At 43.5% G+C, this 16,348-nt stretch overlaps 3 protein-coding genes across 3 annotated transcripts; all 3 read right to left on the reverse strand.

The window, feature by feature from the left end:
• Positions 1–2,191: 2,191 nt before the first annotated feature.
• LOC117844002 (F-box protein At5g62510-like) lies at positions 2,192–8,020 on the reverse strand. The gene is made up of 7 exons (XM_072291764.1): positions 7,272–8,020; positions 6,932–7,155; positions 6,686–6,704; positions 6,532–6,594; positions 6,370–6,426; positions 6,194–6,259; positions 2,192–2,870 (listed from the first exon to the last, which is right to left on the reverse strand). Exons 2-7 carry the CDS (start codon positions 7,138–7,140, stop codon positions 2,478–2,480), a joined length of 807 nt encoding a protein of 268 aa, XP_072147865.1. The 5' UTR covers positions 7,141–7,155; positions 7,272–8,020; the 3' UTR covers positions 2,192–2,477.
• On the reverse strand, positions 2,796–4,625 carry LOC117843329 (F-box/LRR-repeat protein At2g40920). The gene is made up of 2 exons (XM_034723897.2): positions 3,681–4,625; positions 2,796–3,600 (listed from the first exon to the last, which is right to left on the reverse strand). Exon 2 carries the CDS (start codon positions 3,553–3,555, stop codon positions 3,169–3,171), a length of 387 nt encoding a protein of 128 aa, XP_034579788.1. The 5' UTR covers positions 3,556–3,600; positions 3,681–4,625; the 3' UTR covers positions 2,796–3,168.
• Positions 8,021–8,168: 148 nt separating the features above from the next.
• Positions 8,169–12,308, reverse strand: LOC117845596 (protein SEEDLING PLASTID DEVELOPMENT 1). The gene is made up of 9 exons (XM_034726661.2): positions 11,757–12,308; positions 11,228–11,442; positions 10,924–11,074; positions 10,619–10,810; positions 10,152–10,314; positions 9,732–10,033; positions 9,251–9,427; positions 9,007–9,165; positions 8,169–8,653 (listed from the first exon to the last, which is right to left on the reverse strand). Exons 1-9 carry the CDS (start codon positions 12,168–12,170, stop codon positions 8,351–8,353), a joined length of 2,076 nt encoding a protein of 691 aa, XP_034582552.1. The 5' UTR covers positions 12,171–12,308; the 3' UTR covers positions 8,169–8,350.
• Positions 12,309–16,348: the final 4,040 nt, after the last annotated feature.

Raw genomic sequence — 16,348 nt, forward strand, 5'->3', positions numbered from 1 at the left:
CAATCCCTGAAAATGTGAAAATGTGGCCGTTTCCCTCCTTCCAATTTTCCAAATGATCCACAGCAACAGCATGACAAGGAAGTCAATGCCCCTCATGTACATGTCCAGATGCTGGAGCGCCAGCCACCAATTCGATCAGGAAGTTTTGTGATTGCGTCCAAATATCCGAGCGTGCCAGCCAATTCAGTATTTCCCACCCGATCTGCTATGGTGACCGGGAGTGCAGCAACTTTCATTGCCCCAGTGCTCCCACGCTTGCTTTCCGCCGCACAATTGGACTGCGCTGCAGAGAACATTAGGATTAGGTAGGCTGAACATGGTGTGTATTGCTGGGAGCTTATCCAGCACCAGCATACACAGTCCTCCAATCCTGCCTGCTAATGGAATCGTTGAAGCTTGAGCCAGAGCTTGATGTACTGTACCATGGCCTGAACAGATAGAGGGCACCCAATATCTCAGATCCACTGCTTCCCTAAGGGCCTGCTGGATGGTCCGGCAAGAGATCACCCTGGAACTGATTAGTTTGCAAAGGTCTGGGCAGTTTAACTTATCAAGGTGCCATCCAGCCAAAATTACTGCATACATTAAACATCAGTGTCGAAAAGTCAGTGATAAACAATCCAGAGAATCGGCTATATACTGGGAATGCTAAAGTACTTGAAAAAAAGCTTTGCTTAGTTATGTGCTCTGCTAGGAGGTTTCTCGTAAACAAGATTGAAGTAACAGAAAATGAACTATAAGATCCATAACGTAAACAACAATCCCACCACATCAATCTCCATGCATGTAATATCAGTTCATCAGGTGTTTCGTTACAGAATTGACAGCTTCAGCAAAAGCAATATTCCATTCTATCTCCACACTAACTGGATTCAGTTTGAGGGTCTCAGAATCCCAGAGAGTAGCTCCTAGCCCACAGCAGCCTCCAGCTTCTGAGCAACAACTACTGAATATCATGAGATTAGTTGCTAGCCAGGTCTCCTGCAGGTGTACAGACTGTAATGTGAGCTCTGGCTATCCTAGCTCAAGCTGCATCTTCATGTCACAGGGGCGCGGCAATAGGCAAATATAAATCTCTTAGTGTTATATAGCTGGCAAGAAAGTAGAGTTCTAGGAGTGAATGAGTAAACTGTATATGGCAGCCTGTAAAATGCTTTGCTCGTTTTGTTTTAGAGGCTTTACATGTGAGTCGACCATAAACCCACTCATGCTATCTAGTAGGATCATTCCACGTGCTAGGTTCATATATGATAGAAACCAGTAGCATTTTGTTTGCTTAGTGTAACCATCATCATCCAATTACCTTATCATGCGATTGTCTACGCATCATATGATCTTGCTAAGAATGTAATGGTTGAATGGCTCTATTTCACATGATCTCTCATAAATCATCACCAAATATTACCAGGACATAGGAGCCCGTCCATCAACCTGCACAAGATGGTAAAACAAAATTAACTGAAGGCCAGACAGTAGGATAAAATCTTAACTACAAACATTCAGAAGCCAGCAGAGGTTTAATTTCTAAAAGAGTTTGCCAATATACCTGCAGGAACAGCACAAAGTACAATTTTTAACATATGATGGACTAAACATTCAACCTTTATCCTTGGATGTCACACAAATGTTGGTATCCTTTTCTCTAACACTTTTACCTCCTTATCGCCTGGCCTCTGATCTAGTACAACTTCATCTCAAGAAGAACATCCACATTTCGAATTTACAGCAACAACTATGAATTCTTTTGAAATTTTTGTTTCAGTTGAATCTCGCTTTAGGAATTCTCAAGTATCATATTACACACAAAACTGACCTGCACAGCAGTAAACTAAATTTTTTAAAGTAACATCCCAGCTATTAACTTTTGTAGCAAAGACAATTGGCTACAGTCATGTATGCCAGTCATTTTTCAGAGCACATCTACCACAGACGTGAGAGCACTGAAACTGTCCAAAGTTTCCTTTTACAAGGTTCTAGATATTATTCAGCAACTACACATGACAATATTTGCTCTGGGGACTACGTAGCATGTAAATCACATAAACTAGACAGTTTTTGAGATTAATACGGCAGAGCTATTAATTTTGAATTCCCATTACCATGCAAATGCATTGCTTGCAACAACTGGAAATAGTTAGCCCTTCAGTATGAGTAAACATATACTGGTGAAGCAAAAAAAATGAAACAATTATATAGGGTTAGTATAACTAATTCTCGAAACATACAAGGCAGCAATTGGCACATATATCTCAAACGCAAATCATGATAAGATGGGCAACTGAATTCATCAAGATAACTAGCTGTAGAGTTAGCTTACATACAGATGACCATAAGCATTGAAGCATGCCAAATCCATTTCACCAGAAAAATGCATCAGTTATCAGATTCTAATAGAGTTACACCATGCTGCTAGCTACTCTACTTGGAAGATCTAATTGATGCTAAAGGCCTTAAGGAGTACATCAAAAGAAACAATTTCAGTGCTTATTTTCAAGCACCGACAAATCTGAGAAGCAGGGAACATATGGAGTGATACGCCCATAGCCACGTCCGAGAGTGCAGACATCACTCACTTCCTTAGTATCCATGTCATACGAGATCAGTTTCCTGTCCCCATACTCAACAAAGAAGACCAAATTGTGATCAGGATGGATGGTGACCACTTCGTAGGAGTCAAATCGGCAACTCATTTTCCCAAACAGCTGCAAAATGCTCACAGTGTGCTTCAGAACCCATTCTTCTGTATGGTAGTCCTCAAGAACCCAAATAGACAGTTCAGTTATCATATCAGAGTCGTCTATGTCTCCACTAATGCAATACAGTTGCCCATGAGACTGACCTACAAAATCAGGAAAACCACGCTTCTCTATTCAGCGAATGATCCTTGATGTCTTTCCATCTCCATCAACAGCAACTACGATGCTCCGGCGTTCATAAATGTCATCGACTTTCAAGTGTAGCATGCCATTAAAGGGGCATCCAGCACCGGTGCTTATGACTGCATCCAAACCCGACTGTTTCCAATCACCTCGATGACATTCAAGTGTAGCATGCCATTAAAGGGGCATCCAGCACCGGTGCTTATGACTGCATCCAAACCCGACTGTTTCCAATCACCTCCCTCATTTGTCCTCCATACCCCAGTTTCAGATGAGTAAGTGTGCACCCCTACCAATTTCCTGTAACTTTCCTGCCATAGCTGGACCAACTGAAAGTGCGGGGAGACAGCTGGATCGAAATCAAATGGGTGAGCACATCTTCTTCTGTAAAGTAATCCTCATCCTCTTCAGCCTTGCTGTCTGGCCAAGGAGACCAGCCGGAGCTGGGCACGGCCACCCATTGCTCGGTGGCGGGGTTGCACACAATGTAGCCGACGTGGGCCTCGCCGTCGCCGTAGATGAACCCCTGCAGGGTTTGGGGGAACCTCCTGCAGCGGAGGCGGCCGGCGATGAGGTCGCGCCAGGACTTAGAGACGCACTTGAACCGGCAGAGGGACTTGGCGGGGACGCGCGAGAGGATCTCCGCGAGGGGGTCGTCGGGGAGGCCGTTCTCCATGGCGCGGTCGACGCCGCGGGTCGGAGAGGAGGGAGGTGCGGGAAGCTGCGATGCGGAGAGTGAGGTTAGGTGAGGGAACGCACGCGAGAAAGAAGTGCGGCGGCGGGGAGGTGAGGGCAGCGTACCGGTCGCCGGAGACGGACGGGATCGGCGGCGGCGCTAGCCGGTGGTGGTTGAATCCCCACTTTGCTCCCCGGCTGCACGATGAGCCATGCGATCGATGGTGCCCGTCTGCCCGAGGAGGCGAGGACGAAGGGAAAGCGGGGATCGGCCGTGGAATTGGGCGGAATTTCTTGGGAAACCCTAGCAACTCTCCCGCAGGGCACGAATTGGGCTCGCCAAGCCAAGGCCCAAGGGGCTTGCTAGCTTATGGCCTAACGGCTCTGTCAAAAAAAAACGGTTCCACTCCACCGACTCCACCTTTTTCTAGCTCCATTCCATCAACTTCAGAAAAATAGGAAGCTATATATCTCTTTGGCTACCGGATGCAAATCCAGCTCCAGGAATCGTAGGAACCGGTGGAAATAGTCACTCTTGTCATGAGTGGTTTTTTCCCCATGATCTACAGTACCCACGTTGCTACGGAACACGAGACGCTACAATACGCGCAACGCTATTGTACACGAGACGCTACGTAATCCGGCCAGCGGAGGTAGCGGCACGAGCAATGTTGGCAGCGAGAACTCTTTAAGCAACGTAGGCTTGGGTCAAAATCGATCTGACTGTAGGATTACTCACCGATTTGCTAGGACTGGGGAGTTGAGGATCATCCTCATCATCCATCTTGCTGATTTTTTTGGACGCCGGAGGAAGGGAAGAAAGCAGCGGCGGCGGCGGCGGAACATCTTTCTCCAAGAGAAGGTTCGAAATCAGTGTTTTCGGAGCACCCTTTGATGAGCTCGAGAAAAACCTTGGAGTTGGCCTTTTTTCTGGAATTGGTGGTGGTGGAGCTGAAGGTGTTTGGCAAGATGAATCCGGAGCGGAGCTACAAAACTTGGAGTGGAGCAGTCCCAACCACGCCCTTGCTGTGGAATCTTTGGCACTCTTTGTTTTTTTCCCCTGCAATACCTGAATCCAATTTTTCACTATGTTTTCCAAACTTCCAATCAGATAGAACATGTACTAAAGAAATATGGAATTCTTAGCACTATGTTTTTTCTTGCAGGTATACATCATTTTTAATAATTATTGCATTACAGAATATTTCATGATGGGAATTATATGTGTGTAGCGGCTTTAATCAACACGCTGTGGACTGTGGTGTTAGAGACTGACATTTTGTGCGTGATAGGAACATGCAGAGGTCGTCACAGTGACAGTGCAAACAAATCCAGCGCTCAAAGAAAAGATGGTAGTGACAGAATTGAAAAGGAACTAAATAAAAACAAAGATGTAATACGAACCGTATGATCTTTGTAAATGTTGATAATCATGTAATTTAGCATTTTTGAAACGAAATAAAACCGGCATCCTGTAAAATGTGTTTCACTCGAAGAATCTACAATCTCAAATAAGAGTCTGTTCGGAAGGTTTTAACAAGCTCTAGCCTCTGACCTTATACAACTTTATTCAAGGAAAATATCCACAATTCAGAACTTGTTAGCAATAAGTTATATTGGAATTTGAGTCCCAGTTAAAGCGCATTGGGAGTTCCCGTTTATCATACTGCACACAAAGCTAACTTGTACGGAGTATGGTTAAATCAAGTAACTGTAGAAGCACCATGTCAACTATTAGCTGCAACAATATGGAACAGGCATGTATCTAAACAGGACGACGGTCATTTTTCATAGAACTGATATCATAGACACAATCACACAGTTTATGTAAAACAAGCTCTGCTCGATCATGTAGTTAACATCAACAGATAGTTTTGACTTTTGAAGTTAATGCAGCGAGCTTTCAACTGTAAGCTCTCTGTTACCATGCATTGCTGCCAACATCTCAAACGATGCGGTCTTTCAATGTAGATAAACATGCGCTGTACTGAAGGAAACAAAAAAGAAAAGTCACAGATAGTAATCACTCACTAGCCAAGCCAAGGAAAAAGAGCCCATTATAAGGAGTTCTATATAATTCTACAAACACAAAGGTAGCATTTGACACATTTAACTTTGACAGAAAACATCATAGGTGGAGCAATAGCATTCATCGAGATAACTAGATCTAAAGCTAGATTAAAATGTCTCAACATGCTTGATGTGTTATTCATAACAGACATGACCAGCACCAGCAAAATATATCACCCAATTCTACTAGATGTATCCAGTTGGTAGCTTAGAACATACTTGGAAGATCTGATTTCTGCTGAATGTCCCAATAACTTAGCACTTTCAAGTACCCATAGCCATGTCCAAGAGCAAAGAGATCACACAGTTCCTAAGTCTACTAGATTTAACTGCTAGCTGCTCCATACTTAGCTCATATTTTCATTGCTTATTTGTGAGGACTGGTGATTCTGAGAAATAGGGAATGTAACGTCCAGTACCTAGCAGCTCCTTTTCGTTTTCCAAAGTAGCAATAACGTTCGTTTCCTTACGGCCCATGTCGCCAAATTGCGATCTGGATGAATTGCAACCACATTGTAGTCAGAGAGTATACCGCACATCCTCTTCCCAAACAGATGAAAAAAGCTTACAGTGTCCTTCAGGACCCATTGTTGTGTTTCATAGTCCTCCAGAACCCATATGAACAATTCATAGCTCTGCTTTTCAGGGGGGATTTCATCATGATCTATGTCAGATGGTAAATGTAATGCAAGTGCCCTTGGGATTGGCCAACATAATCTGAAAACGGCCAGAACTCATCACCCACCCGTAAAGGCACAGGGATGATCTTCCTTATGTTCCCTTCCACATCCATCACAGCTATCTGATGCATTCCCCCAGACATTACCACATACAGCATGCCATTAGCACATGCACGGCGCAAGCCAGGTACTAGGTAAAGGTCAAGGTCATCCAAGTCACATCTGACCGGACTCCAGACCCCAGATTTTGATGAGTAGACGTGCACTGGTATCATGTCCTCATCCTCGATCTGGACCAAATGGAAGTGGGAAGAGGCAGCCGTATCGAAAATCAAATAGGTGAGCTTGCCAGTGGACGACCATTCGCTCCATTCCCGTCACAGCTGGGCACAGCGACCCACTGCTCAGTGGCAGGGTTGGACACAATATAGCTCATTGATTTGCCCGGTTACTGGATATACCCAAAGAGGAGGAGGCCATTGGTGTCATCCAAGAGCCTCATGTTCTCAATGCCAGGAAGTTCAGTCAAGAAGGGGAAGCATGTGTCCACATGATGCACGGACATCTCCAACACGTCGACGAAATACCCAAAGACTTGGCGTGGCAAGTTGCCGCAGTCGCAGCAGCTAGCCGCACCTGTCACCAAGGAAGAAGAACCCTTCTAGGGTCTGGGGTAGCTTCTTGCGGTGGAGGGGGTCGGCGATGAGGTCGCGCCAGGCCTTGGAGACGCACTTGAACCGGCAGAGGGACTTGACCGGGACGCGGGAGAGGATCTCCACCAGGGGATCGTCAGGGAGGCTGGCCACCGCGCCCGCGCTCCTCTTGGAGCAGTCCATGCCACCGAGAGCAACCTGCGAAGTGGGGATTCGAGATGGAGATGTAAGGGGGTGCGCGCACGTACGCGAGAGAGAGAGAGAGAGAGAGAGAGAGAGAGAGATGCAGTAACAGGGAGTCAAGCGGAACGTACCAGCAGCCGGAGATGGTCGGAATCGACGACGACGGAGCTGGTCGGTGCCGAGGAGGAAGACGAGGAAGCGAAATCGACCGAGGAAATCGGGGAATTTCTATGGACTGTTGACTGTGGAGACGGAGTAGAGTGGACCGTGGACTAGCCGACTGGGAGTGGGGACGAGGAGGCAGGGGTATTTCTGTACAAGTATGGACTTCAAGGGGTGCGTTTTGCAAAATGAACTTCTGGGCTGGGCCTGGAGCCAGCGGATGGGCCGGAAAGTTTCCAATCCTATCGTCGTCTCTCCCTTGTTCATCATCATCGTCAGACGGCTAGTGTACACGCAAATGGTCTTCAGTCTTCAAAGGAGAATATTTTATCTGATTTTGAAAAATATGTCTGTGCACGCGGATGCTCATAAATCATAATAATAGCACTATCAAATGTGACCCGCATAACACAAACTATTACCAAATCGTTTTAATGTCACGCTCTTGTGATGTCAGAGAGGCAATTTTACCTTCTCTTTTACACGAGCCGATTTTTATTTACCATAATACTCCCTTCGTTCCAAATTGTAGGTCGTTTTGGTATTTTTAGATTCTTAGATTTTGCAATGCACCTAGCTATACACTTATGTTTAGATACATAGTAAAGTTATGAATCTAGACATGCTACAATGACCTATAATTTGAGACGGAGGGAATACGTGGATGAGGCCTGACAATTTGTACATAAAGACGAGTCATAAATAGGAGTTGTTGTTTATTTTTTACATAAATTTTTATCATTACAACACATTTTATTTGAATGTTTTGCATGAAGAAACCAAACATGCAACTTATATAACTGCCATGTGACATTGTCTTCTAACACAATAATACTGCATCCAAAGTTCCAAACAGAAGTGCAACATGAACACCGGAAATGGAATGGATTTTATTCCATCAGAAGAATGGAAGGCAATTGCTGTTAGATTTGCTCTTTCGATTCTTCAACATTCAACAATATTTACAACACTGCACAAGGCTGTACAATAGAACAATAGGAATGATGTACATTTCAAGAATAGTGATCAGACAGTCAATCTGGGTGGATCACTTTGGCAGAAAGGGCAGCCGAGAAAAACTTGAGCCGCCACCGTTCTCACTGACGATCAGATCTGATCCGGTTTGCTTAGTGGGCTTCGACCCACGATTGTCTTTACTAGAACTCTTCTTGGTTATTTTCACGGGAAGGATCTGTAACCTCGAATTGGAGTCAGTTCCGAAGGTTTCAGCGAGTAGCTGGTAGCTCTCTACAAGCTCCAGCTGCCGAGCAACTATTTCTGAACATCTTGGGAGTAGTTCAACTGGCTCCCCGCCTGGAATTACAATGTACTCAATTGCAAGCCGAGCCTCCTGCATGTGCAGAGAGTAGAATATAATTGTTAACAACGCTATTTTAGTGTTTAGAAGTTCCATCTTCCGTGAAGTGGAGCAAGAAACAGAGATACACAGTCATCAGTATTAATGTATTAGCAGAGTATCAGAAGTAATAGAAAGTAAAAGCCATTCTTATTATGGACATAAAAAACGTCCTAAGGGTTAGCTTTGTAGTCAACATCTTACATCAGTTGAAGGAAAAATGAAATGCCAAAATAGCATTCAATCAGGAAGGGAGATCATTTTACTTCCACAAGACAATCAATTTAAATTAGAACCTAAAATTATTTAAGTTATCTTCAGAGGCAATTATGCGGTAAAGTGATTACCTCCAATGCATCGATTTCCTCCAATGATGGCTTACGTTTCGGGGCATCATCCTCAATCTCTATCTCTCCCTCCATAACCGTAGGTTGCTTATTTGATGGTGAATTGTCCCTTCCAACAATCATTCTGACAGCCTTTACTATCTGGGCCATCGTATTAGACTGACATTTACAATGTAAATAGAAGTCTGTTAATACAAACACAATCGAAGGTATATAGCACAAAATGAGTGGACCGTGTAATGACCTTCACGACAAATATGGGAAGCTTGTGGTATTTGGCAACATTGTGAATCCAAGGATTCTGCTTCATTTCAGAACTTGATGCAAGAATCACATCAGCTGCTCCAATGTCATCTGTTACATCTAGTTCATCATCAAAACCCATCACCGTTGCTACTTGCAATATATCAGCTTCTGAAATCTGGAAGCAGGACATAGAAATGTCATGACCATATTGTTTCTGCATTACATTACATTAATTACAGTAGTAACATACTGCAGGACTTGTTCAAAGAAAAACACTGCATACTTAAATTAGTATTGAAACTTCAGGTGTTCTCTGCAATTGAGGTTATCATAAACAAGATTGAAGAAGCAGAAAAAAAAATATAACATTCATGAACACAACCAGCCTCAAAGGCCATTCAGGTAACATCAGCTTATGTGTTGGGTTACTAAATTGAGGGCTGCAACAAAAGTAAAACCTGTCCCATCTCATCTCTTACCTGGTATGTGTACACACGGACAAGAGACTTTCCAGGTGCAGATTTCTTGCCTTTTGTTTTCCTTGTATAAACAAAATCATCACCAAAGTTACCATCCGAGGGCATGCTCTTGCTTTTTGTTTGCCTGGAGGGAGCAAAATCATCTCTGATGGTGTCTTCCGATGACATTGTCTTGGCGACCATATGTTCCTGATATAATGGCAACGGTTCTATTTCATATTCTCTATCAGGTATCAACAACGGCATTTGTGGCTCAGTAGACTTATTATGCATTTTGCGAGCTTCAAACTTAGGAGGCTTCCCTGTACCAGAGGATAAACATAAAGTGAACTGAAGGATACACAATGAAGGAAAGAAGAAATATAACTTCATCAGATCTTCAGAGGCCAGATGGCTATTTGCTAATATTTGAGCAGTTACCTGCAAGAATAGCATCCACTGTAGTTTCTAACTTGTGATGAACTCGACATTCAGTCTTCGATATTATCTCAACAGCGCATGAAAATGTTGGGGGCCCTTTTCTCTCAAGAATTGTTTTCTGGACTTTCCTCTTTTTTGCTTCCTCATCACCAAGAGTCACACTCTACATAAATAAACAAGATTATTATTTCCACTAACAGAGTAGTCAAGTCATTTTCAGAGTTGAAATATGGTAAAATGGTACAAGGCTTCACATTTGAAATACAATATAGACAAATTTGATAAAGTTGACAAATATGCATCTTCGTACTTTGATTACCATGGTTCAGAATCCAAAATTGTAATAAAACCTGCCGTGTCAAGCTACAACACTAACTGATTGATTATTGCACTTTAATGTACCATCAGAAAGATGCTAGGTTCCAACAGCATAAAAATCCATTCAGTAATCAGGAATAAAAATGCACCTCAATCCCACCAACGAGCATTTGCAAGCAAGGGTTTTTAATTATGCTCTCAATTGTCACCCCATGAGCAGTTCCGACTAATTGAACGCCTCTCTGAGCAATGGTGCTAGCTGCCATTGCTTCAAGTTCTGTACCGATCTCATCAATAACAATTACTTCCGGCATGTGATTTTCAACAGCTTCAATCATTACCTACAGAAGAAAACAAAGTTTCCTTTCTGTCACTAAACTTGCTATAATTATGTTTTTAAGAGAATTCCTCAAGAAATAGATGATTGTATCAAATAACAACTTTGATAACGTACGTTATGCTGCATGGTAACTTTGGGAACTTGCATTCTCCTAGCACGTCCAATGCCAGAGTGAGGTACATCCCCATCACCTCCTATTTCGTTAGATGTGTCCACAATAACCACACGTTTCTTACCCTCATCCGCCAAAATTCTAGCTATTTCCCTGTATTATTGAAGGCATCATCAGCATCATATTACAACACTCACTAATCATCTTTGATCTTCTAAATTATCATACCAAATCAGTACATATGACTGTCATTACATGGAACCACCTGCTGATCTAGAGAGGCAAAATGCATATTAGGTGATGTACCTGATCAGAGTAGTTTTCCCAACTCCAGGAGGCCCGATCACCAATATTGAACCACCGCTCACCACCAGATCACGGATCATCTCTGCACTGCCAGATATAGCTCGACCGACACGGCAAGTCAGGCCTATTATCTGTGCCTTCCGGTTCCGGATAGCACTGATCCGGTGCAACGAGTGGTTGATCCCAGATCGGTTGTCCTCAGAGAAGTCGCCCACCTGCGAACAAACACATACTATTCAAGTCAGCAGAGCAACAATCGCCACCAAACAAAAAAGAATCCACAATATCTGGCCTAAAGCTACTTCATACATATAGGGGATCGTCAATTATGAGATGCTAGCATTCACCATGAATTCCATGATCAATCATCATCCCAGAGGAGCAGCTAAGTCCATTTCAAGACGCTGCCAGTTACTTATGATCTAGAGCCACTTCCGTGTAAAGAGAATTTAGTTCATTTCTCCCCATTTGAATCAAAGTATGAAGATGCATCCAGCAGGCAAAATTAAGTCAGAGCTCGCGCAAACACCTTGGAGACGGCCTGGCGGAGGTCATCGGCGGTGACTGGCTGGTCGGAGATGACCCAGTCTCCAGCCGGGAACCGCGCGATCGGGCGTCGGCCGAGGTCCATGACGACCTCCACGAGCTCCCGCACCTCCGGGTGCTGCGCCAGCCCGCTCCGCATCCTCGCCGGCACCACCTCCAGGAACGCCTCCAGCTCGCCCCGGGGCCCGGCCGCCATCTCGCTCGCACCGGGCGCCTGCACCGCCGGCGCCGGCGCAGCGCCCCGCAGCGGCGCGCGCATCCGGTCCCCGGAGGGCCGGCGCACGGGCGGCTGCTGCGGGACCGCCGCGGCGCGGGGCCGCGCCCACGGCCGCCGGCGCGTCGAGGCGCGGCAGGCCGGGCGCGCGCGGAGCGGGGTTGGGTTGAGCGCCCTCAGCATGGTGCTTGGCGGGCTGGCTAGTGATGGCTGCTAGGACCTGGGAGTAGCTTCGGGAGGCGGGGGAAATGGCGCGCGGGTATATGTAGCGAAGCGGGATATTTCGTCGAACAGGTGGCGCGCGCCGGGGGAAGGGGAGGGGGTGGTGGGGAAGACGGGAGGGTATCGGAGGAAGGAAGATTCCGGGGAAGTACTGCGACCCGGCCGGGGCCGGAGCAGAGAGTTCCACCGATGGCGGGGACGCGAGGGATTGGAACCTCTTCCAAGCCGTTATCTACCACGCTCTGCTGGGTGCGGTCCATGGACCACCAATTTTTTTCCCCCGTTCTCAGAGCACGGGAGGAGCCGGAGCCGGCACTATCTAAGCATTGATCTTCATCTGATTATAATTTTATAAGAAAGTTGATTCTCTGGAAGAAGTGATTTTAGCTCAAGGTGATTCTCTTATTTTCCAGCATAAACTCTTAAAATTAAGATGGAGAATCATTCACAGAATTAGGAGAAATTACTTTTTCCAGCTCCCAGCATCTTAGTTCATTTTAGAGAATAACTTCACAGAATCAGCAGAGACTCTAAAAAACTGTTTGGTAGAGCTTCTGTTGGATTCAGCAAAGAATCAGTTCTAGGAGCTCTGCCAATGCACCCTTAGCTCCTCCTTCTCAAGTGCTCCAAGTGTGGAGCTATTTTTAACATACTCCCTCTGTTTCAAAATGTAGGTCATCTTAACTTCTCTGAATGCATAGATTTTACTATGCACATAAGTATAGGATTATGTCTAGATGCGTAACAAAATCTATACATCTAAAAAAGTTAAAACGACCTGCATTTTTGAATGGAGGGAGTGCATGTTTGGTATGGCTCTAGCTGGAGTCGTAGAAGAAGTTAGAGTTGGAACATTGCCAAAGGACCCTAGTGTGCCGAAGTATTTAGCTTTGGAGCCTTGTTTCAAAGGAGATTGGATCAGGAGATCTTGTTCTCACTGTCAACAATTACTTTTCGGCAGCATATTGTTCGTGTTATTCATGTTGGATGGTTAAAAAAAATTATAAGCACATTAGTGGTCTGCTTCTTAAGATTACTGTGGGTCCAACAATGGCATTATGGATCAACCAACCACGATGGTTCCAAACAATGCAAGAGCTCGTGGTAGGTGGTCCATAGGCCGTGTCCATGGGAGGTAAGTTTGGAAGGGGGGGTAGATGCTCGTGGCCTCGTGGGGCTCCAGGCATCAAGTTCTGTGGACGAGAGAGCAGAGGGGGTTGCTTTTGGCGATTGGTCTCTCTCCCTCTTCTGCCAACCTCTCCAAGCCAAACTAGAGGCTCTCCTTGGACGAGCAAGTCGCCTGCACATCCTGCAAGAAATTGCATGGCCGAAGGCTTCCCCGGCGTTTGCGCAAACAAAATCTTAATCCAAAACGCACGTGCTGTGTGAAAGCGTATGTACTAATGTACGGCATATTGACACGTAACATGTTTCGATTAACTACGTACCGCGGGCTTCAGGATTATCGATTAAAAATTGATGGCACAGTAATTGTTTGGGATCCCTAATTTTTTCCTAAAAAAGATAAGAATTTCCTATTGCTATTTCCAAAAATGTCACATAAGCAAGATAATATTTAATTCATAGTTAAAATAGCTTCACAAAATGCAAAGTTTTCATTATTTGTTGTTTCCAAAATTACATGCAAGACTGCATGGTATCTTGGAAACAATATATACAAAGTTCATGGCGATGAAACTCCATTCACCTCTCTCTTCATTAATTTTATCACATCAAAAAACGCTGATATGTCACCCTATTTAATGAGAATAAAACTCCCATTAAGAATGACCTTACCAAACATCATATTTTGCACTCTACCTTACACCCGTCTCTTCATCAATGATAAAACGAGTTTCTTGCTTTAGCCTCCGCTCCTCCTCTCTTCTCTCTCTCATTGGGTATGTCTAATCAACTGTCAGTTTGTCGCTGTCCAGATGGTAAAAAGTTAGTTTTTCCTTTGTGGAAAGAGTCAATTTTACTCCCCTCACCTATCCACTTTGTCTGCTTAATCCCGATCAAAATTTTGGCTCACTTTACTCCTCTGAACTGTTTCATCTGTCCAATTTGCCCCCTAATTAGAATTCTCTTTTTTGTTTCTCTCTATATGAGTTGAATTTTGAGTTCAAATTTTGTGAGCAAATACAAAACATGATGCTTTATGTTAAAAAGTTATTTTCATAGATTAGGAATATTTAATATGAAATTGATCTTAGATATATAAAATTGTATGAAAAGTAATTATGAAAAAATTCTAATATATTTTCTAACATCGAGCATTATGTTATAAGTCAACTGACAAAATATGAAATTAAAACTCAACTTTTACGCAAAGAAACAGAAAAAAATAAATCTAATTAGAGGGTAGATTGAACCAAATGAAATAGTTCAGGGAGTGAAGTGAGCCTAAATTTTGTTCAGAGGGTTAAGCGGATAAAGTAAATAGGTAAGAGATCGTTGTTTGAGATGTCAACTAAATACTCCTGTAGTTGGAGTAGCAGTATACGATTCGATTTATGTCAACTAAGTATAGCGAGGAAAGGAAAATGAGGTACACGGCTTTAGCAAAACAAGTCAGATGAAAAAAAAACAATCAGACAAGAAAAAAAGAAAGAAAGAACAAACACAGACAAAGTAAAATGCTCATTCCTACAATAGATGTCATGGTCTAGACAAATATGGTGAAGCACTGAAGCTGAATGCTCAGTTTTTTTTCTGAGAGGAAATGCTCAATTCTATGACGCTTCAATGCTACTATTCCGATGCGATCAGCCGATCAGGGTTTGCCGACCTGTTGTCCTGCTATTGGTTGCTCGGCGCCTTCATATTTTTGAATGCATGCAACTTGCTCGGCTCCTTTCACACGGTCAGTTTCCAAAGCTGAAAGCTTCCACTGAATGCGAAATTATGACGCACGTCGCTCCACGATGGCGCTATTTTACCTTTTGGAATTCTAGCTGCCGGTTAGGCCATCCTCGTTGTAAAAAGTTTCATATCCATTTTTCCAAGAATACCATGTAAGTAGGAATGTATTTAGTTCATAGATGAAATAGCTCACACAATACATAGTTTCATCTTTTGTTATTTCTAAGACTACATGCAGGACATAAAGATCTTGGAAACGGTGTACACGTGATTTCATCTCCATAAAATCATTTTCTTCTCTCACCTTATAAATAGTGTATCATGTTATCAAAATTTCCTATGTGGCAGCTCATTATTATCCATAAACTCCTATTGAAAATGGCCTTAAGTCGAGTATTTTTGCGTGAACTGGAATTAGCTGCATAAATTTTCACGAGAACGAATTTTGCGTATATATTTTCTCTTCCATAACTCCATTGATTGATTCGATATACGTATTGCTTTTCCTGCGCCCCCGGCCCTGACTTGAATTGGGCAATTGGCATGCATGTCGCTCTTGTAACAACTCCACTCAACATTTTTTCTCTTTTAAAGACAATCTTAGTGCTCAATTTTATTGTAAAGTTATTAAGATTGAAAACCAGGTAACTAAGCCTGATGGGTGTCATGGGGATGGAACTAACTCCTCTCTTCATCTGATGAAACTCTTGCCTCCTCTCTCCTCATAATTACCTTGCTTGGTCAGCAATTTTGATGATGTGATATAGAAGTTAATGCTTATGAAACTCTCATGAAATCTCTATTAAAACTGGCTTATTGGCATTTCTTTTATGCACACTGTCACGTTAGCAGCTAGTTGGACCATTCATGGTTGTGTTCTTCACTTATCTATCCATTCACTTCTTGTACTCGGTGTGACAGCATCCGCATTTAAAAGCATGAATGGACGTGAAATATAATACTTAGCAAATACTTCCTCCATTCCAAATTGTAGATCGCTTTAATTTTTTAATATTCATAAATATTATTATACATCTAGACATACATTATATCTAAGTGCATAGTAATGCATCTAGAAAAACTAAAACGACCCACAAGTTCAAACGGAGGAAGTACCTATAATAATACTATACTCCACTATTAGACAACGAGGTCTATTATCCTAGTAATAACACTATAGGTTGGCAAAACAGTGAGTTATGCACGCACCAATTGTGAATGAATTGTCCAATTATGATCGACTTCTGCAAATCTCATCCCAGTCTCTCCGAAAT

Source organism: Setaria viridis, chromosome 2 (assembly GCF_005286985.2).
Source record: "Setaria viridis chromosome 2, Setaria_viridis_v4.0, whole genome shotgun sequence".
Classification (NCBI taxonomy): domain Eukaryota; kingdom Viridiplantae; phylum Streptophyta; class Magnoliopsida; order Poales; family Poaceae; genus Setaria; species Setaria viridis.

What these genes read in the sequence shown, in the direction of transcription:
- LOC117845596 (XM_034726661.2), bottom strand. Translation starts at nt 12,170, where the DNA reads ATGCTGAGGGCGCTCAACCCAACCCCGCTCCGCGCGCGCCCGGCCTGC. An exon ending in GGGAAAACTACTCTGATCAG is followed by an intron (nt 11,075 to 11,227) that starts GTACATCACCTA and finishes TCAATAATACAG; the next exon opens with GGAAATAGCTAGAATTTTGG. An exon ending in AGGAAATCGATGCATTGGAG is followed by an intron (nt 8,654 to 9,006) that starts GTAATCACTTTA and finishes CTGCACATGCAG; the next exon opens with GAGGCTCGGCTTGCAATTGA.
- LOC117843329 (XM_034723897.2), bottom strand. Translation starts at nt 3,555, where the DNA reads ATGGAGAACGGCCTCCCCGACGACCCCCTCGCGGAGATCCTCTCGCGC.
- LOC117844002 (XM_072291764.1), bottom strand. Translation starts at nt 7,140, where the DNA reads ATGGACTGCTCCAAGAGGAGCGCGGGCGCGGTGGCCAGCCTCCCTGAC. An exon ending in AATCTGGGGTCTGGAGTCCG is followed by an intron (nt 6,427 to 6,531) that starts GTCAGATGTGAC and finishes GGAATGCATCAG; the next exon opens with ATAGCTGTGATGGATGTGGA. An exon ending in AATGGGTCCTGAAGGACACT is followed by an intron (nt 2,871 to 6,193) that starts GTAAGCTTTTTT and finishes ATCATTCGCTGA; the next exon opens with ATAGAGAAGCGTGGTTTTCC.